Source organism: Oryzias melastigma, linkage group LG4, assembly GCF_002922805.2.
Source record: "Oryzias melastigma strain HK-1 linkage group LG4, ASM292280v2, whole genome shotgun sequence".
NCBI lineage: Eukaryota > Metazoa > Chordata > Actinopteri > Beloniformes > Adrianichthyidae > Oryzias > Oryzias melastigma.
The window spans coordinates 25551009-25578467 of NC_050515.1; the positions used below are offsets into that span (position 1 = coordinate 25551009).

Below are 27459 nucleotides of genomic sequence, written 5' to 3' on the forward strand. Positions count from 1 at the left end.
TACCAACAAAAATAAGATGAATTTTGTTTTTGTGCAGGGAAAATTAAAGAGTTTTTATGTTTAAACTACAATTAGAGATATTTCCAATCTGGAGTACTTCTTTCTTGTTTTTAGGGAACCCCTTAACCCTTTAGCACCTGAGGCGACGGTGACGCTTAAATATAAAATCTTTAATTTACTGTAATTTTTCAGCCATGAACACAATCATCGTAATTCCAGTAGATTTTGAAGGAGAAAAGCGGAAAAGTTGCACTAAATCAAAAGAAAACAATTTGAATAAATAATGGGTTTATAGTTTAGGTTCATTTGTTTCAGTTAATTAAGTCAGAGTGCTTAATTATTAGAATAAGCTTACAGTACACGTTTGAATCTGCTGCACAACAGTGTCTCACTGCTGTTTAGTGGCAAAGATTTTAAAAAATATATAATACAATTACTTGTTATGGGTTGTGCATCGATGCGCATCTCAATACAGGGTCCACAAATCAATGCATAAAAGATTCAACAAAATATGGTGATTAAAATACAGCCCAATTATTTTACATAAATGGTTACAATCTAGATATATATTATTCATTTGGTGTTTAAAACTATAAATAAAAAGCCTTCAAATAAGTTTGCATGTTTTCCACGTGCATGTGTGGGTTTTTTCTTGGAACTGGCTCCTCCCACTGTCCAAAAACATGCTTCGTAGGTTAATTGGTTACTCTAAATTGTCCCTAAGTGTGGTGACCTGTCCAGGGTGTACCAGTTTTGCCCACAAGTAGCCGGGTTAGACTCAGCTGTTGTGCCAAGCTATGTTACCCCTGTCAAAATGTGTTTCCCCAGTCTCAGGCATCATTGGTTTAATTTCGTAATGCTCATATTTTGTCCCAAAAAGCATAAAAGAAGATGGATGATTATGAAATTCTCTATTTAGAGGCTTGTGGGAGTTTGTTGTAATTTTCCTACGTATTCTATATAAAACAATGAAAGTTTTTTGTGTTGAAATGTTTTAAAAACTGCCTTTTGTTTGACTAATTTTGGATAAGAAATGCAATTAATGAAAGTAACTTGAGTTATAAGCATGTAACAGCGGACAATTATTACATAGTTGTTGTTCCTACTGCAAATTATTGGGAGGCACAGATTCTGGCAGAGGTCTGACAGAATCCGTGTCCCCTCTTGTTTTATGTTGAATGGTAAAAATAAAAATAAAAAATAATTCAAGCATGATAATAAACTCACTAAATCACCTGAATAAAGTCTGTCGTTATCATCCACCTTCTTTTTACCTTTTTTGGGACAAAATATGAGTGTTTTGAAACATATTAACAATGCCTGAGACCAGGGACACACATTCTGGCAGGGGCAATGTACTTTGGCACAACACCTGTACCCTCATGACCCCAAAAGGGACAAAGTGGTTTAGAAAATGGATGGATGGAAGTTCAAATATTCAAACCTGGTATTTTAGATATTTTTGACTGTTTCTTAAGCAAAAGAGTGTCATATTAATGATTCATGTATTGTTTGAAGTGTTGTGAAATAAAAGGGTTATATGCACAGAGATCAATCAGTGTGGTTCACTTCCCACCAATTATAATTGACATGACTTGGTAAAAGCAGGCTTGTGATTGAACAGTTTTTATTTGCATCACAAGTACTTAAAAGGCAAGACAGTAAAGACATGACAGAAAACCTGAAAGTTAGCCAGAAGTTGATTATAATCAACATAATCTTGATCATATCTGTAGTTTTCAACTAATACTACTGTTTCTCAAAGATATTTTTTGATATGTATCTTTATCTTTTACATCCGTGTTTTTAATCAAGTGGATCTATTTGTCTGCAAATGGATGTATCAGAATGGAGTGGAGCAGTGAGCTTATGGCCCACCCAACAGTTCTACATCACAAAGAAGCTCTTTTTAAAGAACTTCTTTTTTTGTTTGCTCCTGATTCAAGATTTGAATAATGATAAATACAGATTTGCAATTTTAAGCTTAATTTTCTTTATCTTCTATGGTGAAAAATGACACAGAATGGGTTAAAAAAATCACACTTTTCATCTGACCATTTTCAGACTAAATTGGAACTCAAAGTGTATAAAGAGTATTTTTTAAGTGTTTTGCCTCACAATTACTATAGAATAAACACATTGTACTACTTTTTTCTAATGGGTTCTAAAAAATTAACGTTTTTTCATTTCTAAAAATATATGTATTGTTGTTTTTTATTTTGCGTTTTTACATAGGCTCTTTAATTTAACCCAGCATTAACCTTCTACACAAACTCCAACATTTACTCATTCAGGCTCGTGATGCGTTCAAGGTCTTCCCAAATTTATTGGACTGAAAGTTGGGATTCCTCCAAAACTATTACCAGTTGCGCATGCGCCAGAAGGTGCACGCCTGCACGCGTTACTTTGGCGGTCCATCCACTCCCGTCCTATCTGTCTGCAACCCAACAACCCCAGGAGTCCTGACCGTCCAGGAGGAGCAGCGCTTTCCCGGGAGTCCAGAGTCGAGCGTCAACTCAACAAACTTTAGAAGGAGTCGAGAGCTGAAGGAGCCGCGCGCGTGAGTTAGCTTTCTGCTAATTTGTGTCTTTAGCTTCCATGCACAGAGGAGACAGCTGACTCTGTTAGATCTGGGCTCGTTCATTCATGATCTCCACTTTATTAAAAGTATCCGAGTGAATCAAAAAGCGCGTGGTTGTAGCCACAGACTGCAGAAATCATGAAGAAGCGTCTTTGACACAAATGTACTCATTGATGTTTCTTAAACAAACAATTTTTGTTTGTTTTCTCTCCACAATAGAATTCCTGTTGTACACGCACGTGCTTTTAAAACCATCTGATCCTTCAATTAACCAAAGTAAGAGCCTTCATCATCTATCAGACGGCTGATGGGACATCAGCTGAGGCTAACTTACAATCCCGCCCACTCAAATTTTTTGATGAGCTTCTGCTAATCTGCCGAAAATTTATCTTGAAAATGACAGCTACTTGATTTTGGCTAAAAAACCTTATAATTAAAAACAATTTGATCATGAGAACAAACTCCCAATCAAACAAAGGTCAGTTCAGAAAATATGAGGAGTCCCTAATCAGTTCTGACCTTTGGCATCCAGCATGAGCTGCTGGTTAGTTAAAGCGGTTAACAATGCGAGTATGTCTAACATGTGATCTCTGTGTATGCAGAGCAGCCATGGCTGTGGTGAGGTTTTACAGCAGCCAAGCTCCGGATGGACGGGCCTTGCAGCGAGCAGCAAAACTCTTCCCTCATCTGTCCCTCGTAACGGAGCTGTGCTACAACGTGGAGCTGACAGGTGAGACGGTGTCAGAATGAGGATCTGGACCGCAGGACTGCTGTGAAGCAGCAGGAGCTCCTGCATGTCGCCTGCGGGGTTTCTCTCTGATTTTCTCTTTTCCTCGCCTGTATCGTTCACTGTAGGTGGTGAGAGTCTGAGTGCTGAGGAGAAGGAGGTTCTCCTCTGGCTGTTCCGTCCTCCCCTGCAGGCTGAACCGCTGTCGGAGAAACCGAACCTCACTGAGAGCAGCGAGGACACGCTGGTGGAGATTGGACCCAGGTGTTGATTCTGTACTTTATCCTCCAGATTAATAAAGTTTTTAACTAACAGGTATGATAGCTACAAAAAAATCACGTTGGCTTTAGCATCCGGTCGTGCAAATCTTAAATTTCAAAATAAAAGAGCCCATTTGAGCACAATTCATTCAGTTTTTGAATTAGAAAAGTTGTGAAATGCTTAAAGATCCACTCGAATAAAAATTATGTCTCTACTAACATGTTCTAGTGACAATTTTTCTCATGATGGAGGACATGTATAGATAAAGAAATTTAGGCTTAAAGTTGCATTTCTGAGTATTTATTCAAATTGCAAATTAGAAGCTGATGAATAAAAATATTGATTGAAAAAGATTGTATTTGTGACGTAGAAAATACACTAAGTGGGCCACTATGCTCCATTCTAAACAAATAGATTCATGTATGTCTTAGTTTTCATCATCAGAGCATCTGGTTAAAACTGAACAGCTGGATATCTCCAATATCGCTCGCCATTTTTGTTGCACCGATAATGTTAGATTTGGAGCGTGAGAGGCTGTAAACTGGCAGGACTTAGTATAAACAAAGGGATGATGGGAAATGGGGGCAGGGTTTCTCTACAACAGTTGTTCTGACCGCAACTTAGAGGCACATTTCTAATCAATTCTTGTATGGAGCTAAATTGGGTCCAATATTATTTGAAACCCAAATAAAACAAATTGAAAAAATATTGGTGTTTGGTCAGAAAAAATGTAAAATATTAGAAACTTTTTGCTTTTCTTAAATAAGCTTAATTATTTTTGACTTCAAATTTTTTTTTAGGTTACAAAACGTAATAAAAAAAACCAAACTTTTTTCCAGTTTCAATTTTATTAGTCGCTTTCAACTCTTTTTTATGTTTTCAAATCTGAGAATTTCAAAAACAAAAAATACAAAAAACTAAAAAAAGTTTTGAAAATGACATTTTAAGTTTTGAAATTTAAAAAATGGAAATTTTGAAGCTGAAAATAATTACGTTTATTTTAGAATAGTAAAAAGATTTGAACATTTTACATTTATTTTGGCCGCACACCATATATTTTTCGATTTGTTTTATTTGATTTTTAAATAATCATGGGCCTAAATTAGCTCCATACTCTTGCTGCTTTGCAGAAACTATTAGTTAGAAAACAACATTTTTGGATAAATACGACATAATCATAATTAAAAGATCTCTAGGAATGATTTAAAAACGGTTCAAAAGATGATCAAAGTGGGACTTTTAAGTATATATTTCCTTGAAACAGGAATAATGTTTGAGAAGAGCATCTTTGTGTTTTCCTACTTTCAGGTTGAACTTCTCCACCGCCTGGTCCACCAACGCCGTGTCCATCTGCCGCAGCGCTGGCCTCGCTAACGTCACCCGAGTGGAGGTGTCTCGCAGGTTTCTCATCAAGGTCTGGGAACCTGCAGATCATCCTCCATGACGCCTCCAGATCAGATTTTATTTTGGTAAATGCCGTGTCCTTTTTCAGCCTAAGAATGGAAAAGGAGCCGGAGAGCTCAGCGGCGACATCAAGAAACTGATCGAGTGTCTGCATGACAGCATGACGGAGTGCGTCTACCATCGGCCCATCACCTCTTTTTCTGTGGAGACCAAACGACAGCCCGTGTTTGAGGTGGACATCCTGGGGAAAGGTCGTGCAGCCTTGGAGAAGGCCAATGATGACTTGGGTGAGACTGGCCTGCACTCCTCAAACTTTTTTTGGGTTCCTCAAAGAAACCAAACCTCTTTTATTAACGTAGCATCTGTGTTTCTCCTTCTTCTCATTGCTTCTCAGTCTTGCAGCTTTCTGTGAGTACTCTGTGTGCCGATAGAGGCTGAAATGTCACATGACGCATGGCACGGTTGAGTTAGTTAAGGTCACGGGAATGCTGTGATGCTGCTCATTACCACATGCATGTGTGTCTGCGTGTGTGCGTTGTTAATCAACCTCAAAATGTCTTCTGATTGAAGATTAGACCCAAAAACCGGAGTGATCGGCAAATCTAAGACTTTATGATTCCATCTAAAAGATTCTCAGAACATAAAAAAGGTTAAAGGTCATCTATAAACTACAATGAAAATTGTGGTTTTTACGACGGAGTGTTGGGGCTACATAAAAAAAAATAATATATATATATATATATAGTAAATATATAACTTTTAATCTCATACATTTCTGAGATTAAAGTCAAAGTGATCTTACAGTCCAGTAAGTGAACGCTGTGTGCGACTTAACTGTGAAAAGCGTCTTGGATTTCAGCAGGTGAGCTGTATGTTTAAAACAATACAAATGTTCGAAAACTTCGTTTGATTTACAGTTTATTAAAGTTTTAATCATTGATGGATGGCTTGCAGGATCTCTGCAGAGCGTGTCGATGAAGACATCCATATCCCTGCACCAGCTGTTCTCTTCCAGTCATTTCTTCCTCCACGAAAGACCAGATCTCCTCCAAATCTGTGTGGTGATTCCCTCTGAAGAGGCCTAGTTTTTGTTCAAATGTAACAGACTATTTTAGTTCCTTTCTGTTGAAATGGGACTTTTCATTTGGAGAAGGGGACGTACGCAACACTGTTTCTACTCTCCTCTGCTGGTCCTTGTGTGCATGACAGAAACATGACGTAAGGTGCTGAATGGGCTTCTGGGTATGTCAATTGAAAGGGCTGAATAACGTGGTAGCCTCTGAACTCCTTATTTAAATACGAAACGCCGCTTCACTGACGCTGAACCCCAGAACGGGAGCTTCACTGATAATAATTGGATTTTAAGTCACCAAAAGGTTCAGAATTTCTTTATTTTTGACACTGTTCTGGTAACAAAGCTTCACAAGATGCTCCACATCTTTCATCTTTGAGAACAGGTCTAATAAACAGACAACTTTGGTTTTTTTTTTCTTGCAAATTTACAACTTTTAATTTTGTAAATTTTCAAGTTTGTTTTCTTGTAATTTTACACGTTTTTGTCTTTTAAATTTACGACTTTTAATCTTGTTTATTACCAGTTATTTTTCTTGTTTATTTATGAGTTGTAATCTCGTAAATTTACAAGAAAAAAAGTCATAAATTTATCCTACGACTTAGGCTAAATAAAGGCATATACGACTTTATTCTTGTAATTTAAAAGTTATGACTTTTAATATTATATAGTTATGACTACCTTTTATAAATTTACCAGATGTAGAATCATAATTTCAAAAACATGTTGTTTGTAAACTGGCCCTAATACTCCGTCGTAGTTTTTAATCATGTTCTTGTGGGATTTTTCTCATTATGGATAACATACATAAAGAAAATTAAGCTAAAAATGTTCATTTCTTAAGATTTCTCTTTTCAAATTGCTGTAAAACAAGAGCAGATGGAAACATGCTCTTCTGATTTTTGTCAAAACAAATGCATCATAATTAAAAAAATGCACAGTCGCTTTTAAATAGATCAAAAGATGATCAGAGTAGGATTTTAATCTGAAATAATTCATTCTTTTTCTGATAAATTGCCTATTCTCTACTCAAGACTTTAACTTTTATATATTCGAGTTTGCTATTTTATTACACAAAATGGCAAACTTCCACATTTATTGCCTTACAGTTATTTTATTGTTGCAGTTTGTGCTTAACAAAGTCATTTGGTTTTTGGAATAAATCAAAACCAAATATTTGTTTGTTTTGCTCACTCTGTTTAGGTATGTAAACAACTTTTTTTTAAAACTTGCATGCATACATTTACATCTTAGTGTGCCAAGTAGATTCGGTCAAAATGTTGGTAAAAAGCTTCAATTGGTCTGGATTATCTTTTATCATAGAAATGAAACATCTTCTGTAATCAAAGATAATACAGACCATTTGATGCTTGTTTTACCAACGTCTTTGATGGACGAGGAAAGAAATGATTCAAGGATTCAAGCTGTGCTGTTGTGTGTTTGTGTCAGGTCTGGCCTTTGACTCCTGGGATCTGGACTACTACACCTCAATGTTCCAGCGGATTCAGCGGAACCCCACCAGCGTGGAGTGTTTTGACCTGGCGCAGTCCAACAGGTGGGACGTGGGCTCTAAAGAGTGAATGAGTGCTCTGTGTGTGCTCATTTTGGGTGTTTTTTCTTTGTGATGTGGCGTCCCAGCGAGCACAGCCGGCACTGGTTCTTCCGCGGGCGCATGCTGATCGACGGGCAGGAGCAGAAGGAGACTCTATTCAGCCTCATAATGGACACCCAGCGGCACAGCAACCCCAACAACGTCATCAAGTTCTGTGACAACAGCAGGTGGTGATGGAACATACGCACATGCCAGGGGCGTGATTCTGTGTGTGCTCACTGATCCTGTGTGTGTGTGTTTGCGTGCAGTGGTATTAAAGGTGTGGAGATCGAGTGTGTTTATCCCAAAGATCCTTCCAGAGCGAGCCCGTATGAGACCCGACTCTCATTAAGACACGTCATTTTCACAGCAGAGACGCACAACTTCCCAACTGGTCAGAACACGCACACAATCGCACACATTTACTGTTAAAAAATGCAAACATTTGTGTCAGTTCAATGAGACAGAGCTACATAAAACACTGGAGTGAATACATACTTAGTACAGTTGTGTATCATTTCTGTTTATCAAAGACAAGTCAAACCAGTTTATTGTTCATATCTTAAATGCTTTTAAATTGAGTCACCAAGTGTTGCATTGTTTTAAAAAAATAGTCACATTTTGATGAAATTTGCAAAATCATTTGGAAAAAAATCTTTAAAGACTCATCCCAATAAAAATTGTATTTTGTTTTTATAACATGTGTTTTTTAACATTTCTCTTATGGAGGATGTATGCAAAGAAAATTACATTTAAAACTGCATTTCTGAGTATTACTTTATTCAAATAATTGTGAATCAGGAGCAGAGAAAAAAAAGCCATTTGACAAATCGGCGGGTCATAACCTCCCTGGTCTGCTCTATTCCTATGCATCCACTTGCAGATTAATAGATCCATGTACGTCTTTGTTTTCCTCGTCCGAGCTGCCATCTGTCTCAAAACAGGATGACTCCAAATATTAGGAGAGCGTCTAAACTGATGGATGACGGGAAGTAGGGGCAGGTTTGCTCTTCGCTAATGGTCCCGCCCACAACTCGGAAGCAAATTTCTAATGAACTCCTACTGCTCTGCAGAAAATATGTCCTAGAGAACAGCACAGGTTTTTTGAATTTGGCTAAAAACTGCATAATTATAATTAAAAGACCACTTTTATGATAGATTAAAAGATGATCGGAGTGTCCAGTTTATGCATAAAACCAAGTGATTCCAAAGGGCTCACATATTTTCTCCTGCACCTGTATGTGGCTACAGGAAGAAAAAATGATTTCTCGAAAAATCGCAAGAATTGCAAAAAATCTTAAATTGCGTAAAATTTTAGAATACCAAAAGTGCAAGCATGGAAAATCAAAAAATACATAAGTAAAGGTACAAGCATGAATGTCCCGAACGTGCTGGACGTTTTGATACAAAACTTGCAGAAAGTATCTACAAAATTTGAAGAATTTCTATTTCTATTTTCTATCTTGATTTGCACAAAATGTATGAATGAAGATTGAGATCAAGATTGAATGTGCTAAAACGTATTGAGCATTTTGATACCAAACTTGAATAATTTGCAGAAAGTGCGCAAGGAGTTTGAAGAATTTCATGGAAAAAAAGTTACATAAAATTTCCAAAATGGCATAAAATATAAAAAAGTTTGTAAATAAAACTACAAGCATGAATCTCCTGAACGGTTTGATTGCAGAAATTTGGTGAGCTGCCGCTGACTTTATTTTGTAAACTAACCTTGTAGGCGTGGCTCCGTTTAGCGGGGCCACCACTGGAACCGGCGGCCGCATCCGAGACGTTCAGAGCGCCGGGCGAGGAGGACACGTCATCGCTGGAACTGCAGGATATTGCTTTGGAAATCTGCACATACCAGGTCAGACTGTTACAATGACTTTAAAATGTTAGCTTTAACAGTTTGATGCTGCACCTGCACCGACTTGTTGAAGAATGACCTCAATGATGGAGCTGAAATAAGGAAAACCGGATGCTGCGCCTGAAACTTTTGAGTTCTCTCTGCATTTCTAGGGTACGAACTCCCCTGGGAGTCTGCAGGAGAGGAGTGGGAGTATCCCTCCAGCTTTGCCCCTCCCCTGCAGGTGGCCATCGAGGCCAGCGATGGCGCCTCAGACTACGGCAACAAGTTTGGAGAGCCTGTCCTAGCAGGCAAGAACACTCACCGCCACACTTATCAGCATAAAAGGCAGCAGATGCTTTCCTCCTCTTGGTAACATCCCATCATTTTACCTGCTGAAGGTTTTGCCCGCTCTTTCGGCATGCGTTTGCCTAACGGGGAGCGGCGTGAGTGGATAAAGCCAATCATGTTCAGCGGCGGCCTCGGCTCTATTGCAGACTCGCACGTGAAGAAAGAAGAGGCTGATGCCGGTGAGGCTTCAGCTCGCCGTGTAAACCGAGCGGGATCAATTCTGTGCTAAATTTAAACGTTCTGATCAATAGCTCACTCTGCTTCCTCGCCGTCAGGAATGGAGGTGGTGAAGATCGGAGGGCCGGTGTACCGGATCGGTGTGGGTGGAGGAGCGGCCTCCTCTGTTCAAGTATGAATGTCACAGTTGATCCCTGAGGCCAGCGCTGGCTTTATACCCGGTGATGCTGCTCGTGAGGAACCGTCTTTGCTCTTAGGTCCAAGGGGACAACTGCAGCGAGCGGGACCTGGGGGCAGTTCAGAGAGGAGATGCAGAGATGGAGCAGAAGATGAACCGAGCTCTCAGGGCATGCTTGGAAAGAAGTGATGGAAATCCGATCTGCAGCATCCATGATCAGGGGGCAGGGGGAAATGGTACCTAAACTACTGATGACATGAAGGATGTGTAGGAAATAAAATAAAATATGCAAATATATCGTTTTAGGTAATGTTCTGAAGGAGCTCAGCGAGCCAGCCGGTGCCGTAATCCATTGCAGTAGATTTAAGGTAATTTTCCTACTTTTTGGACGTCCTCCTGTGAATCTTGGTTTAACCTTGGCTGCTCTTGCTCTCTGATTGGTGTAGAAAGGTGACCCCACACTGAGCGTGCTGGAGCTGTGGGGGGCGGAGTATCAGGAGAGCAACGCTCTGCTGCTGCGCCCGTCAGACAGGTCCTTCCTGGAGAGCGTGTGTCAGAGGGAGAAGTGTCCTGTTGACTTCGTGGGAAACATCACTGGCGACGGAAAAGTACCTACAATGACATCAGCATCTTAATGTGTTATCCACTGAACTAAACGACAGGGCAGTTTTTTGTTTTGAAATTGAATCTTCCTCATTTTTTTAAAGTTCTTCTCCGATCAATTTTTAATTTATTGTATAAGTGTTCCCAATGTTTTTTTAAATTATGAATATGTCGTTTTTAACTCAAATCCAAAAACCTGACGTTTTCTAGTTTATTAGAAACTCACCTAAGAATTGTCGGTGGGACAGTTGGCGCAGAGTAAGCCTTTCTTCACTTCCCGTCATCCATCGGTTTACCCTCTCCCACTAGCTTACAGCCCCTCACAACCCCCAGCTAACCTTGGATATGCAGCAATTATATTGGAGCTATCCAGCCATACAGTTTAGAGCCAGATACCAGCTTAGACGAGAAAAACGACGACAAGCTCTAAGTACAAACACAGTATTTTCAGTCAAAATACAATGTTTATGTGCTAATAAGTAAAAAACTACATAATAAGAGTACACCAAATTTTGTTAGACTATAGCTTTGTTGTGTGTATTAATATTATTGTTGTAGTAATGCGTAATTAGAACTAGTGAGCCATGATAATGACTTTTTACTACTGATACCCAATATTTTCTGGCCTTTGAAACGGATATCGATATAAATGATCAACCAATATTTTTTAAAGACTTGAGAAAAAAATATTTGTAAGTACAAAGTAAGACTGCATAACTCTTATGGATTCCAACAAATTTGCAGAAATCTGCAAATAAATTTAACAGGTAATAAAAAACACTATTAGATTTTTCAGTCTGCTATACAGACTGAAAAATTCAATGGTCCAAACAAATGTTACGACTTCAATTTAAGTAGCAATGTAACAAGGACATTTTTTCAATACAAATAATGCCTAATATAATAAGAAATACTCTAATCTCAAAGTGCAAAAATTACTGCTGTCTCTCCTCCGATCGAGGAGGTACGCGGGCCGAAGTTTTCTTCCATCGGGGACTCGGCTTGCGCTCAGTGTATTTAAAGGGTAACCAAACAGGGGCGTTGGAGGCTGACTCCACCCACAGCCGAAATTTGAAAATCCAGTCAGAGGGGTGGAGCTGGGGAACAGGACTGTTATCATTACTGGAGCTGCAGATCATGACGCGGGGCTTCGGAAATGACTTGGGACTTGAATGGTTTGACTAAATTCGACTGTGATACCTCAATTCAACCTGTAGGGGGCAGCACACAGACAGTTTTTGACTTGTTTTTATAAGGTTATTTTAGATGGTGAAAAATTTGTCAATGACCAAAATGTGTCACCAGTTAAACACAAAATCTTTATCTTACTGTAACTTTTTAGCCATCAACACGATCAATGTCATTCCAGTAGATTCTGAAGGAGAAAAGCCGCTTTTCTCCTTCAGAATCTACTGGAATTACATTGATCGTGTCACCAATGAAAGAATTACAGTAAATGAAAGCTCCGGTGTTAAAGGTTGATAAGTGGGATTAGGATTCCTAAACTTGTCTTTTTTTCTGCAGATCGTGTTGGTGGATGATGAGACTGGCAGCAATGATCAGGTGGACTGCGTTCGCCATCCCGTCGACCTGCAGCTGGAGTGGGTTCTGGGGAAGATGCCGCAGAAGGAGTTCAGGTTGGACCGAGTGACCCTCACCCATCAGCCTCTGAGGCTTCCTGCCGGCCTCTCTGTCCGAGACGCTCTCCAGAGGGTTTTGCGTTTGCCTGCCGTGGCCTCCAAACGCTACCTGACCAACAAGGTTTTGTCCTGCATTTCTGTATTTCAGTGCCTCTGTGTGCAGATAAAAAAAAAAAAAAAAAAAAGCAGGTGGACAATGTGTGCTCTCTCCCTCTGTTCTTGCGTCAGGTGGACCGGTCTGTGACGGGGTTGGTTGCCCAGCAACAGTGCGTCGGTCCTCTTCACACCCCATTGGCCGACGTGGCCGTTGTTGCTCTGTCACCGTTCAGTCTGGAGGGAGCAGCAACAGCCATCGGGGAGCAGCCAATTAAAGGACTGGTGTGTCCTGCAGCGGGGGCTCGCATGGCCGTCGGAGAGGCTCTGACCAATCTGATGTTCGCCAGAGTCACGGCGCTGAAGGTGGAGTCACAGCATCCATCTGCACAGAAGAAAAACCTCATTTGTGTTTCATAGAAAGCACACATTTCTAATACGTTTGAGCTGTGCAGAAAAAAAGGTTATTCTTAGAGACAATTTTCCTGTCGTGGTAGGATGTGAAGTGCAGCGGGAACTGGATGTGGGCGGCCAAACTCCCCGGTGAGGGGGCGTATCTGTGGGAGGCTTGCAAAGCCATGTGTGAGGTGATGAGTGAGCTGGGGGTCGCCATCGACGGGGGCAAGGACTCTCTGAGCATGGCGGCGAGAGTCGGAAAGGAGACGGTCAAGGCTCCAGGTGCTTGTGCGTTTATGACTGCGTTCACATGCACTTCTGCGCCCATCGTAAAGATCTGGTTTTTGCTCCGCCCCTTTCAGGCGCCCTGGTGATCTCGGCATACGCCGTATGTCCTGACATCACTGCCACCGTCACGCCTGATCTTGAGGATCCTGATGGAAAAGGTTTAACACACAAACACTCATTTTTATATTTAACCACCATCCTAAAGTGACATCTCCAGATGTAGATCTTACTCAGTAACATATTTCTAACACGCTGCACTTGATCGTCTTTGGTCTGCAGGTGTGTTGTTGTGGGTCCCTCTCAGTCCAGGTAACCATCGCCTGGGAGGCTCCGCCCTCGCTCAGTGCTACAGCCAGCTAGCAGACTGCTCCCCTGACCTGGACCGTGCTGGACTGTTGGCCGCCTGCTTCAGTATAACCCAGACGCTCCTGCAGGGTCAGTTTTCAGTTGTTTCAGATACACAGTTTTTAACTTTCCTTTTTTAACCCTCTTTCATCTTGTGGTTTTCACTGTGACTAATGTGCCATCTAGTGGTTTTACTGTGGATTGCATCAGTTATATTTTATGGTCATGACTACCACATTTGATTGTTATTTCTGCTTAAATAAGCTAAAAAAGTCCTAAATTGAGGAACATTTAACAGATTTTCTATTGTATTCCCAGATCGTCTGCTAAGTGCGGGACATGACATAAGCGATGGCGGTCTAATTTCCTGCTTGCTAGAGATGGCATTTGCTGGAAACCATGGAATCGATGTTGAGCTGTCCTCACAAGGAAGTGAAGGTTTGTGAATTTGGTCTCATCTCCTTCTGTCTGTGATGCAGCGGTGTTTTAAAGGAAGATCTCTGTATTTTCTTTGCTGTCCGTGCAGTCATGGAGCTGCTGTTTAGCGAGGAACTTGGCGTGGTCCTGGAGGTTTCAGAGTCGGATGTTGAGGCTGTTTGTCAGAGATACAGCGACGCAGGCGTCCAGTGTCATAGTATTGGAAGGACCTGCGGCTTTGGACCAAACGCTAAGGTGAGGCGTCGTCCTCAGCATAAATGGTGAGGTCTTTTGTTATTCTGGTCTGTGTTGAGTCGGTATCGTCTGTGTCTTCCAGGTCAGAGTCTGTGTGGATGGACAGGAGGTCCTTATGGAGTCCCTGCCTGAACTCAGAGCAGCATGGGAGGACACAAGCTTCCAGCTGGAGCGCCTCCAAGCCAATGAGCTGTGTGTTAAACAGGAGGAGGAGGGGCTTGCCAAGAGGACGCAGCCGTACTTTAAATTGAGCTTTGACCCATCTGAAACTCCCAGCATTTGCCAGCTTGGTGAGGAAACCTTAATTGAGGATATTGTGTGTTCTAAGAGTAGAGCTGAACCACACTTCTATTCTGTGCTTTCAGCTGGAGGGCCTCCACGTGTAGCTGTGATCAGGGAGGAGGGCAGCAATGGAGATCGAGAGATGTCCGTCTCTCTATATATGGCCGGCTTTGAGGTTGGATGATACCTGCTTTAAAGACGATTATTTAAACCTCTAGTGTTAACCGTGAGGATCTGTTTGCAGGTTTGGGATGTCACCATGCAGGATTTGTGCTGTGGTTCCTTAACGCTTAATCTTTTCAAAGCCGTCGTGTTTGTCGGCGGATTCAGCTACGCAGATGTTCTGGGATCTGCTAAAGGTCAATAAAATCTGCCTGAAAATGCAGCCTCTGAGGATTATCACATGCATGCTTAAAGGTGGTGTAATTCTGTGTTTTTGTCATGAAGGTTGGGCTGCAACTGTTACCTACAACCCCAAAGCTAAAGCTGAGTTTGATCGCTTTCAACGAAGAGAAGACACTCTGAGTCTGGGCGTGTGTAACGGCTGTCAGCTGCTCGCCCTTTTGGGCTGGGTGGGGGAGGCAGAGGATGGAGCAGGTGGAGGCAAAAAAAAATCAGAAATATATTTTTTGTTTTCCTCTAGTTGATGTTTTTCTTCTTTTGGCGCAGGCTCTGAGGTGGTGCTGACCCATAATCGTTCAGGCAGGTTTGAGTCGCGGTTTGTGAGTGTCGGGATTCAGGAGTCCCCGTCCATTTGGCTCAGAGGCATGGAGGGCTCCGCTCTGGGAGTCTGGGTTGCTCATGGAGAAGGTAAAGTCAGAGCCATTCGTGCAGAAAATCTAAAGCTAATGTAGCTCTAAAGCTACGTTCACTACGGCATGAGACGCGTTCCAAATCTTGCTGAACAGGCAATTTAAAACACACTTTCAGCATATGATGTTCACACTGAACAAGCAGGGAGGGGCTTCTTCTTCTTTTTTGACAGTTTACTAGTGCATGTTTGCCACCTACAGTTGGAAAAGGCTAGCTGCAAAATGTCAGGGCAAGTCTGATATAGTATACAGCTTGTTTGGTATATTTCCAGCCGGCACAAACCACAATAATCAATTTTTCCTCCATGAACGATTTTTAAACTGTTGGCACCTCTGTGATCTACCAAATCTGAGCCCCTGATTGTTCGACCTGGTTTAACTTCCAATGCATGTTCAATGGGCGCGTGTTTTGTTCATAGAGCCCGGAAAAGGTCTTGCAAACTTGTGTAGCTATGTGTGAATGCAAAAAGTTTGAAAGTGGAAACCCGAATTGTGCATTTATTTAGTATACTTAGACTTTACTTAGACTCATTGGATGTTTGAACATCCGTTCCAGAAGGTAGTGTGAATGTTGCTTAAGTTTGATGTACATTAAAAGACAACTCCAGGTCATCACTGATAGATACGCTTTTCTTTTGTAACCTGCACCTTTTTTTGATGGTGTTTTGTCCCATCTTTCCTCACTAAGGTCTAATGCAATTCCGGAGTACCAAGGCGCAAGACCTTATCATTTCCGGTGGACTCGCCCCTCTCCGCTACCTTGATGACCACGGTCTGCCCACCGAGGAGTATCCCTTGAACCCCAACGGCTCCCCGCAGGGTGTGGCGGGGCTCTGCTCCAGGAATGGGAGGCACCTGGCAATGATGCCTCACCCCGAGCGCTGCACCCTGAGCTGGCAGTGGCCCTGGGCCCCGAGGGAGCTCCGCCCTTCTTTGGCACCGTCGCCCTGGCTGTGCATGTTCAAAAATGCAGCTGCATGGTGCAGCAACTCAGATGGATAATGCTGTATTTACATGATCAAAATGCTGTGAAAGTGTAATGAAATCGTCAGTATTAATCAATACACTTTTTAAAGTTGTGTGACGTTGCTCTTACTTTTAAATATTTTTAAAAACCTAAAAACTTTCTAGAAATATTTATTTTATATTTAACATAACCACAGTCATGTACCATAACTAGAGTTGCATGAAACATGACTAAAAACAAGACTTTACTATAAATATTTATTTCAACCATAAAAACTATATCACATATTTACAAGAATGTCAGCATCACAATACCACAGTTGTCTTAACTTAAAATTCCTGATTATTGCAGTATAGAGATGAGACAAAAATACATTCACTTTATGCTAACAGGCATCAGCTGAGGAACTTCCCGATCTATAACCACGGCTGAGCCAGCACTCGTCACATTGATCATGTTTGCATAACTCCTGTAAACACTTGACAAGAAGTCCTGGAGTCCAGTCTGAGCAGCTTCAATGCACCAACATGAGTTAGTTTCCAGGACTTTATCCTGACAGCATCCTGTCAGGCTGTCACTTCAGCAGAGTGTCCTCCATCAGGTACAATTTGCTGGTTGACATTGATGACGCAGACGAGCAGCAGGAAGACCACCACCACATCGTCCAGGACGCCTAGCAGTCCGCAGAGGGAGGGATCTGTTTCCAGCGAACTGGACGACGGAGTCACGTGGTCCTCGAGCGGGACCGAGATGGACACCACAGTCCCCACGCAGCACAGGGCCACCCTGAACAGAAACAGCCCCACGAGTCCTCCCATGGTGCCCATGCCTCGGGCAAGCAGCTGCAGAATGAGGGGGACGTCGCATAGGTAGTCCTTCATCTGAAAGAAGTAGAATGTATTCTATTAGAGTTGGGGAACACTTTAAACAGGCATGTCCCAGGTCTGGCCCGTAGGCCAAATGCGGCCTATTCTCTTTATTTCATTGGATAAAACCAATAATATTTGACCTTTAGCTTTTTCTAAAATCTATGTGAAGAATTTGTTGATTGTGGTTGGATGAATTGTATTTTAAGTCATAGTAAATACTGTCATGCGACACTTCCTGGCTGTTTCCAATGACTTCAATATCAAGAGGGACTATACCAGATATGACATGCTAACTATGACAAGCTAACTGGGAATGAACAGTGCAAAAAATGGACAAGTTCACTGTAATTTTGGTAAAAACGTATTTAGATGTGTTTATGTTCCATGTGGGAAACATTTGTCTGCCAAATATGCCAAGGAACTGTGTCCTTTTTCAATTAGTTCAATAAGAAGAGGGACTATATACCAGATGCTAACTATGACAAGCTAACTGGGGTATAAATGGTGCAAATATGGACGAAATCACACCAATTTAGGTAAAAACGTATTTAGATGAATTTGTGGTCCATGTGAGGAAATTAAAAGTAAGCCAGAGCAAAAAAATAAAAAATATATATAGTTTATTTGCATGTAATGTATTAATAGCTTAGGCTGAATGGCTGACCCTCAAACTTTTCACCAAATCCAGCTCTCTAAAAAAAATGTGAACGCCCCTGCTTTCAAATCAGTTAAATAACAGCTATGTGTCAGAAAAGCTTTGAGGGCATTAACATGCTTTTCAGACCAACCTAGAAACTCTTAAGGTTGGCTTTCTTAATGTGTTTTTGTGATATCTAGGCCATCTTTTGTCTGAGATCAAATGTCTCAGGATGCACAATAGATATTCAGTTTACACATTCTTTTGTAAGAGCCTTTCTTGTCCTCCCCTTTTTCTGTTCTAAAGTTAATTTTAAGCCTTAAAATAAGAACATTCCTGATCATTTAGTTCAGGCAGATGTTGACAACTCAGCTGTTGTACCAACCTTTCGTGGAGCTCCAGAGTAACGTCTGTTGTAGTCTGTGATTTCTGCCAGAACTTGTTTTGACTGCTGGTCGGATTGGCTCTCATAAAACAGGTTACGAAGCACGCTGACCTGCACAATTACAAGCATTAGAAGTCATGTTGACACTTCAAGCATGATCGTGATTTACAGAGGAGTTGTGCTGCACCTTCTGTCTGCAGAGCGGACAGTTGATGGCGTCTAACCACGATCCATGTTTCCAGTAGGTCAGCAGACAAGGAGCTGCAGGGAAACAAATGTTTAGGTCGCTATCAAAGCACCTTAGCTGACAAGTATTTTACAACATTTAAAATAAACTTGTGTTTATGACCAAAATTCAACAAGCGACTAGTGTTCAAGGGTTCAAGAGGCCCCCAGCATGAGCAACTGATAAGATACAGATGCAGAGTTAACTGAGTTGAAGTCAGACCTTCTCTGTAGGAGGAGGTAAGCACATGCTCAGGGGAAAAAAAACTTTTAATTGGTAACCACTGATGTCAATGTTAAACTGGAGTGCACGATTAACTGTAGAATAGAGATAAAAATAAAATGTATTTTTTAAAGAAAACAAAGAGTAACTTCTCTCTCCAATTCTTGAAGTCAAATCCATAATTATTGCTGACTTTAAAGTAAAACAGATTGACATGTGTTCCTGCCTTCAAACCTAAAGTAGTTTTGTTGATAACCAGCAGACCACCTGGACTTCAGAGTGTTTCTTCAAGCAGACATTGACTGAACAAAGAGTAAAAACACTCAGCAGATAAAGTCTGTTAAGTGAAGTCTGGACATCTGCTAGTTGTGTTTTGCTTCTTTTTATTTTATTTGCTGAAGTTGGAAAATCGGAACGTGCACCCATACAATCCCACTAATGCTACAGCCCTCAGTGAATGAATAACTGAGGTATAACGCAACACACAAATCCAGTTTAAACGAACGGGGGGAAAACAAAGCCAATTGTGGCAAGCATTTACAAGTGTGTTCAATGTGTGTGTTTGGGTGTGTGAGCTCGTACCACAGAATAAGTGGCCGCAGTTGGTCTGGACGGGAAATCTGGGTGTCTGCAGGCAGACCGGACATTGCCAGTCTTGCGTGTTTGTGGACAGACATGGTGGGGTGGACTCCTGAGGAGGTAAGAAAAAGAAAAAAAAAACTGTTAGAATATAAGAAAAAGTAAAAATAAAAAGGTTACGATTTGATTTGAAGTAGAGATTAACAAAGTAAATTTGCAATAAATGTTTATATAGTTTATTCTATCCATGTTTTATATGTATATAAATAGAGGGACAGACATATAACACCCTAATAAAGCCATAATTGTCATGACATGAGGTGACAAACAGAAGTAGGAGATCATTGGATCTCAGACACAATAAAGTCATCAGACACTCAAGGACTTGTAGAGTGTGTACGTGTCTGACTCTTGCACTCACTTTATGGCAACTTGTATGCATTGATCTTGATTTATAACAGGTGTCTTGAAGATGACTCCAGGTGATCCTGACCTGATGAGATTTCAGATTAGGGATGATCCAGTCTGGAAAGTGAAGTGAAGATGGAAAACGTTACTAACAATGTTTTGTGTCTGGTTCACACATGATGTTCTAACTACAGACATAAATAAACATCCTTGAAGCATGTCTAGCTCAGTTGCCATGTGGTAGAGTCTGCCCTAAGACTGGATGGTTGTGAGTTCGAATCCAGGCTGAGTCATAGCGAAGACCCTAAAATAACAGGGATCCAGTGTCTCACTGCTTGACACTCAGCATTAAGTGGTCAGAATGGGGGGCTAAACCACCAAATTGTTCCTAAGTGATCTCCCAGGAGATGGATCAAATCCAGAGAACAACTTACAAGCACGACCACTAATGGGACTTTAAATTAATGCAAAAAAGTTACAGTACTGAAAGAGTTATTCAGAAGAAATAACTTTCCCTTCTTGAATCTTGATGATATTTACAGTATTCTAGAAAAAAATCAGAGGCTAACAAAGATCAAACTACTTCCTGATAATTTTCCTAACAGGATTTAAATAAGAACATGCCTAAGATGCTAAACAAAATGTGTTTGAGCACTAAAAGAAACAAAACTTCCCCAAATCCAAGCTAACTCAAACTCACTTAATTACGTGCAAAACGTGACTGAGAATATTTTGACTCACCTGCACATGGATGACAGAAGTAAAACTGTTATCGGAGCAGCTCTATCGCCAAGGAGAAGCACACACTGTTTCCTGCTGGGAAGTGAAGCGCTGCCTTATAGCATCCTGCAACAAAATAAACTCAACCTGCTGGTTACTGATTAACTTCACCCTCCAATGTGGGCTGAAGCAATTTTTACTTTAAAGGGGAAGTGCTCCTCCACACTAAAACCCACTCATTACACATCAAAAAAGACCAATTTCACAGTAAAAGTCTGCAGATGAGCTAATTAATACATTTATCTCTAGTTAGGTTAGCGTCTCATTATGTGGGTCACCAAACCAAATCAGAGCCAGAAAGGTTACCTAACAAACTCCACCTGCTTGTCAGATCTGAACTGGGTAAATCATTGACTCAAAGTTTACTTTACCAAAACCCTGACCACATGATCTTTCACTCACCATGACCTACCTGTTAGTTATGAAACCAAGACAGTCCTTTGAGGATAGCAAAGGATTTTACTGCATTAATAAGGGTAATTTTGAATATGCTAAAACTGCGCTTCAGAATATCATAATTATTTTCCTGAAAGAAAACAGCAGATAAAGAGGAAATAAAGGATGGATGGATAGGTCACAGGCAGAAGCTTTCTCTATTGGATTGTTCCGCAAAACTAATAAATGAGGAATGAGAAGTTTTAAGGTCACAATGGGCTAAAATTAAAATATGAGCAAGCCAGAGACACGTTGATGCAGAAAATAATGAACCAAAGTGGGAACAAAGAGATGCTTTTCTGTAGCACGCATGCAGGTGATGGCCTCTCTTTACAATAAACTAAAAACGTGTAAAAGTACACACACAATGAAAAAGATTAAATAAAAAGAATATAATGTTTCATTTCTACTATTGTTCATTTTTTATATTATTTAATACTTTAATAAAGAGGTTTTTTTATCTACTTAAATGTACTTCTTTTAAAAAATTACAAATTATAGATTTTATTAAAACATATTCTCTGGAGGTGAGAAACAATCAAGTAAAAAAATAGCATTTTTCGAGAAACTAATAATTGAGACTATCCAATGGAAAAAACATCAATGAATGATTATGGTAGGGTGTTAGAAATATCAATCAAAATGCATTGGCATTTTGGCAAATGCATGTGCAGCTGCCATCTTAACAATCTCTTGGAGTAGTGGGCAAAGATGTGACAACCCTCACATAGTTCACCAAGTCATGTGGTACAGAAATATACTGACAAATATTTATCCTGGCTCTTTTGAAGGGAGAAAGTTAGGATTGTTCAGGTCATCTAAAAATAGTCGCCACGTATCAGTGAAGGTCAGCTTCTCAGGGTTGTAGAAGTCAGAAGATAAAAGTATAACTCAAAAATGCCATGCATTTATATGCACCGTGTAGTCTATTCTCCCCTTACTGACTATAAAAGTTCCATATACCCTGGCTGCTTCCAATGTTTCTCAGTTTTGCATTTAGATTTTCCTATAATTGAAGTGATGCAAACTGAGCTGTAGTCTTGTGATTTTTCACGTAACGGATCTTATCAGAAAGTGACCTAAAACAGTTAACTGTGATTCTAAAGTGAGTGACACACCCTTTGACATGAGCTGCATTCATCAATGATTGACTGTTACAGAATGTTGGCATTTAACTAGGAATTTATGAGCTGATTGTGGGCAGGTTTGAAAAGTTTTCTTCTAGATTTTTTTTATTGCATTTGTTTCGAACATATTGTTAATTAGAATACAATCTATATGATGCAACCTTATGGATACTAATAATAACAATAATAATATCTACTACAATAATAATATAAAAAACAATGCAAAAATGTATGGAAGTTTTTTAGTTCCATCAGACTCTGAATTTTTTTTCCCCCTTGAATTTTTATTCTGAATTTTTTTAACCTCTGAATTTTTATACTGAATTTTTTTAACCTCTGAATTTTTATTCTGAATTTTTTAAACCTCTGAATTTTTATTCTGAATTTTTTTTAACGGAAGTGAACACATAGCAGCATTTTATATTCCTTGGAATATATTTCTATTAATTTATATATTTAATTTATATATTGCAGGTTGTCTCAGCTTGGGCCATCCTCCACAATATCTGCTCCTGTGCTGACGACACCGAGGCCCCAGAGGATGATGTGGAGGTGATGATGAGGAGGAAGCTGGTTTGAAGGTCACCAGTGGTGCTCTCTGGCAGGACCAACTACCTGCTGAGGTTTCTGCCCTGGGGGAGGTACCACCTGACCTGATTACTTTTAACAGGTAATTAATGAATAAAGTGATTTTTAATTATTCAATAATTCAATCATTTAATTAATTGAGTTTTTGTTAAAAACGTTTTAGGACAGTATATGCATTATCTTATATTTATGGATCATTTTTGGTCATGCAGCATCCGTCCACAGCCAACCCTGTAAACCCTGAAGATGGACGATGCAGTCTACAGTGAAGATGCATCCTGAAACTCTGCAGACCATCCTGCAAGATGTTCCAATCACCACCCAGAAAGTCTCAGTTGAAGCATCTCATCCATGTCGACCATCTTTGTAAATAGTGTTACAATGAATGACGATTACTGTGCTGGATTTATACCTTTATTTATATTAAAAAAGCAAACATTTTAATACTTTAAATAGAAACTTCATTTATTGTCAGAAATCAAATGTGGTTATTTGTTGGCATTTTTTTCCAGGAGACTATAAAGTTGGTCAAAAGTCTCCCTCCTCTCTCGTGCCCTCTGCTCTTCTGCCTCATGTCCTCTCTGATCAGGTCTAGAAGCTCATCAAAGTCGCATTTACATTAACTCTGAAATTTTGCAAATTGGAATTTTGATACATTCTCCTAATGGAAACACCACAATTCCGAAAAAAAAAACAAAACGTTTTTGCCCTTAGAGGGGGTGGCATTTGGGGAGTTTCGAAACAGACATTTTTCGCAAAACTGTAATGGAAACACTTTTTGAAATAGATGCGCCTCTTTGTATGAAGTGTCTGTCTTGAGCGCAGCACAGCGGGCGGCAGGAGAGATCCAACAGCTTCACAGCTCTTTATAAGTTGAGTGTCATACGGAATCGTGCAGCTCCTCCATAAAACAATAACCAAGATTTCATCATCGCTTCATCTGCAGCTACACTTCTGCAGCTTGGAGCCTGAGTAAGATGCGGAAGTCTCATTTGAGGAAAAGTGCAGGTACAGAAACTTAAATGGATCTCGTCGTGTTTTTAAACAGAAAAAGGTCCAGCAGCTTACTTGTTAGAATTGGTTATTTAAAAACCGCTGAACAGGTTTGTCACGTGCACCTGAGACTGTCAATAGACTCTGCACGGCACACGCTCTCCAGACAGAGCTGTGACGTCACTGCAATCTCTTTTTTTAGTGAATCAAATAATAATAATTAAAAAGATCTCATTCATTGTCATGTTTTAATTACTTATCGTGTGAGTTGGTTTGTGCTTTATGATGATTTAATGGAAACAGTGTCATTTCGAAAATTAATTTTTCTAAATTCATAGAATTTAAATAAAATTTTAGGCAAATGTGTAATGGAAACGCAGCTAGTGATTCTATTTCTTCTTCCACCTGGTGGGTCACTCCTTCCTTCCTCTCTTTCTTCACTCTTCTCTCTTTCACCCACTGCTGTAGTTTACTCCCAGATAGAAGAAATCAGGAGGACTGGTGGAAGGTCTCTGTCCTGATGCCTCATCCATGAGGTCAAACCAACAATAGCAGCAGTGGACTCCCACTAACCTCCTGATGCTGGATACTCACAATCCTGGACACAAAGGATCATAATAGACAGCAGAAAAAAGAAGATACAAACCTTTTTATAACATAGATATTTAATATGTATCAAACATTTTATTTAAGAAATAGACAGGGGTAATAAATGACAAAATAGCAATGTGGGGGGTGTTTGTTTTGATTTTGGTACTTTTAAACGGTAATCCAATAGTGCAGTTGATTGCGTAATCCATGGAATATATTCACAAAGCTGTGTGACGTACTTCCGGTTTCTAGGTGGCCTAGCGGTTAAACTCCCGTGCAGAAATCAAGAGGTTGCCGGTTCGAATCCCACTGGGGGCTTATTTGTTTGTTCCTTTTTTCTATTTTAATCCCAAAACTGTTCAATTCAGGTAAATTGTTATTTTTTTTAAATAGACAGGGGCAATAAAAGACAAAATAGCAATGTGGAGGGTGTTTGTTTTGATTTTGGTACTTTTAAAGGGTAATCCAATAGTACAGTTGGTTGCGTAATCCATGGAATATACCCACAAAACTGTGTGATGTACTTCCGGTTTCTAGGTGGCCTAGCGGTTAGACTCCCGCGCTGACAATCAAGAGGTTGCCGGTTCGAATCCCACTGGGGGCTTATTTTTTTATGTCGAATTTCTGACCCACCAAAATTTTGAGTCTCGAAATTAAAAACACATATTTTTTTAAGATAGAAAATATTTTTGGGAGGATAAAATTTTGCTGTTTACGAAGCAAGGGTTAAAAAAAATCAGAATAAAAATTCAGAGGTTAAAACATTTCAGAAAAAAATCATAGGTTTAAAAAATTCAGAATAAAAATTCAGGGGGAAAAATTTTCAGAGTCTGATGGAACTAAAAAACTTCCATAAAAATGTTTGAAAAGGAGCTGGCAGAAACTTAGCTTATTGAAATGTACCCTAAAAAAAATGTACTACTACCACCACTGCTACTACTGCTGCCACCACTACTACTATTCTCCTACTCCTTCTGCTACGACTACTACTGCCACTACTACTTCTACTACTGGTGCTATTTCTACTACTCTTACTACTAATACTGTAACTGCTGCTACCACTACTACTGCTGCTGCAATAACTACTTTTTGTTGCTGTTACTACCACTATTACTACTATTACTGCTACTACTACTGGTGCTATTTCTACTACTCTTACTACTAATACTGCAACTGCTGCTACCACTACTTCTGCTGCAATAACTACTTTTTGTTGCTGTTACTACCACTATTACAACTACTACTGCTACTAATACTTCAACTACTGCCGCTACTACTACTATTATTACTACTATTACTGCTACTTCTACTGATCTATTTCTACTACTCGTACTGCTAATACTGCAACTGCTGCTACCACTACTACTGCTGCTGCAATAACTACTACTACTACTATTATTACTACTATTACTGCTTCTACTACTATTACTACTGCTACTGATACTACTGCTACTAATACTGCAACTACTGCTGCTACTATTACTATTATTACTACTATTACTGCTACTACTACTACTACTACTATTACTGGTGCTATTACTACTACTCTTACTAATACTGCACCTGCTGCCACTATACTACCATTATTACTGCTACTACTACTACTACTGGTGCTATTACTACTACTTTTACTACGATTTTTCCGGTTCCGGGTCCTCCATAAACTAATGAAGATAATCTTTACTTATTATTTTTATATTTTTTAATAATAATTATTTGATTAATACAATCTGCACTAATTGTCTTCTTTTTATGAGAATATCTTGATCTTTTCTGCATTAGCAAATGAAGATGATTTAATTATTTTTTTGTATTATCATAATTCATGCACAAAGTGTCTTTTTTTTCAATGAGAATATTAGATTATTGTTTATGTAATATGCAGTAATGATTACTGAAAAGTTTACAATCACTATGGTATTAATTTTCTTTACTGATTAATATAAATGATTTGTCGTGGATGCTTTGAAACTTGATTACATTAATGATATTAATGAGCCTTAATAGCCTGAATCTATTAATATTTGATATTAAGTCCTGAACTGGATATTGATAATTCATGTACAGAAAATGATATGGTCGAGTCGGGGTGGGATTATATAAGTTCGCTTCCTTCCACTCCCTTTCAAGTGATCTGCTTGTGATTTATTAAGTGATATGTTATGTATGTATTATGACCTGATTGCTTGAAATAAACCATTTCATTCATTCATTCATTCACTAACTCTGCAACTGCTGCTACCACTACCACTGCTGCTGCTACTACTACTATTATTACTACTATTACTGCTACTACTACTATTACTACTGCTACTGATACTACTGCCACTACTACTGCAACTACTACTAATTTTGTTGCTGCTACTACCACTATTACTACTACTACTGTTACTAATACTGCAACTACTGCCGCTACTTCTATTATTATTACTACTATTACTGCTACTACTATTATTACTACTGCCACTGATACTACTGCTACTACTACTGAAACTACTACTACTACTATTGTTGCTGCTACCACTACTATTGCTATTATTATTACTACTATTAATACTACTACTATTACTACTGCTAGTGATACAATTGCTACTAGTACTGCAAGTACCAATATTACTACTAATGATAATAATAAAAAGAAAATAAACAAAAAAACAAAACAGAAGTCTAATATATTATTCTAAAAACTGTAAAAATGATCTGTGTTATCAGATATTGAATGGGCCAGTATTTAAGTACGTTTTCAAAGTATAAATAAAAATAATAGTGATTATTATGGCGTTTTGTGATGTTATTCCACTTATTAAAGTAATTGTTGGATAGAGTTTACGGTACTTTGTGTGAATGGCAGCATCTGTTGTCATTTGTTTTGTTGGTTAATTTAAATAAATGTTAAAGTCGTCACATTGATTAATGCAATGATTTTCTTATTTCCTCATTTGGGTAATCTTTTAACTTTATGGTTCTGCAGTTTGTTTGAAGGGAGCAAAACTGTATGTGAAGCACTTGTTTATCATTGTTTGTTATTACTAAATAATAATGAATGTGCTCTTTATATGATCATATGTAAAATTGTTTTAATTAAAATCTATCAATCTTCTTTCGAAGTTAAAATATTCTTAATTTTAAACACCGAAAAACACCCATACTTTTTGCTTTTAATATTTTTATTTTTTTAAGAGCAACCCAAATGCAGCGTTTTCATTGGACGGTAATTAGCTAAACCACTGTCAATCACTGATCTCCTTTCTGATTGGCTCGCACTTGTGATTCATTCGCCTACCATCGGCCCAGCCTTTACGCTAGAGATTTGACGTACAAGGCGCCTCCGAGCTC

At 39.4% G+C, this 27459-nt stretch overlaps 2 protein-coding genes and 1 long non-coding RNA gene across 4 annotated transcripts; 2 read left to right on the forward strand and 1 right to left on the reverse strand.

Moving 5' to 3' along the window:
• Positions 1-2352: 2352 nt before the first annotated feature.
• Positions 2353-16395, forward strand: pfas (phosphoribosylformylglycinamidine synthase). Of its 2 annotated transcripts, none has more exons than XM_024278950.2 (28): positions 2353-2560; positions 3184-3311; positions 3437-3572; positions 4878-4983; positions 5062-5260; positions 7495-7600; positions 7684-7824; positions 7906-8030; positions 9372-9500; positions 9653-9790; positions 9881-10009; positions 10082-10179; positions 10265-10421; positions 10492-10553; positions 10632-10793; positions 12313-12549; positions 12657-12887; positions 13019-13199; positions 13280-13363; positions 13485-13640; positions 13869-13988; positions 14077-14222; positions 14305-14512; positions 14588-14679; positions 14749-14863; positions 14952-15101; positions 15174-15314; positions 16005-16395. In XM_024278950.2, the coding sequence occupies exons 1-28, from the start codon at positions 2373-2375 to the stop codon at positions 16316-16318; spliced, it is 4179 nt and encodes a 1392-aa protein (XP_024134718.1). In that variant the 5' UTR covers positions 2353-2372; the 3' UTR covers positions 16319-16395. The 2 variants fall into 2 exon arrangements, with proteins under 2 accessions (XP_024134718.1, XP_024134719.1); XM_024278951.2 differs by having other exon boundaries at positions 10106-10179.
• A 127-nt stretch (positions 16396-16522) lies between these two features.
• Positions 16523-20467, reverse strand: si:dkey-183n20.15 (RING-HC_RNF170 domain-containing protein). Its single transcript, XM_024278952.2, has 6 exons — positions 20351-20467; positions 19623-19726; positions 19205-19313; positions 18362-18435; positions 18175-18285; positions 16523-17164 (listed from the first exon to the last, which is right to left on the reverse strand). The coding sequence occupies exons 2-6, from the start codon at positions 19641-19643 to the stop codon at positions 16850-16852; spliced, it is 630 nt and encodes a 209-aa protein (XP_024134720.1). The 5' UTR covers positions 19644-19726; positions 20351-20467; the 3' UTR covers positions 16523-16849.
• A 1778-nt stretch (positions 20468-22245) lies between these two features.
• LOC118598698 lies at positions 22246-23233 on the forward strand. Its single transcript, XR_004947799.1, has 2 exons — positions 22246-22621; positions 22752-23233. It is a non-coding gene; the product is annotated as an uncharacterized LOC118598698 (long non-coding RNA).
• Positions 23234-27459: the final 4226 nt, after the last annotated feature.

Coding starts and splice junctions, on each gene's coding strand:
- pfas (XM_024278950.2), top strand. CDS start 2,373: ATGCGCCAGAAGGTGCACGCCTGCACGCGTTACTTTGGCGGTCCATCC. Junction 12,888..13,018: donor CCAGAGTCACGGCGCTGAAG/GTGGAGTCACAG, acceptor CTGTCGTGGTAG/GATGTGAAGTGCAGCGGGAA. Junction 13,200..13,279: donor GGAGACGGTCAAGGCTCCAG/GTGCTTGTGCGT, acceptor CGCCCCTTTCAG/GCGCCCTGGTGATCTCGGCA.
- si:dkey-183n20.15 (XM_024278952.2), bottom strand. CDS start 19,643: ATGCATACAAGTTGCCATAAA. Junction 18,436..19,204: donor CTGCGGCCACTTATTCTGTG/GTACGAGCTCAC, acceptor GTTTCCCTGCAG/CTCCTTGTCTGCTGACCTAC. Junction 17,165..18,174: donor ACTCTGGAGCTCCACGAAAG/GTTGGTACAACA, acceptor TACTTCTTTCAG/ATGAAGGACTACCTATGCGA.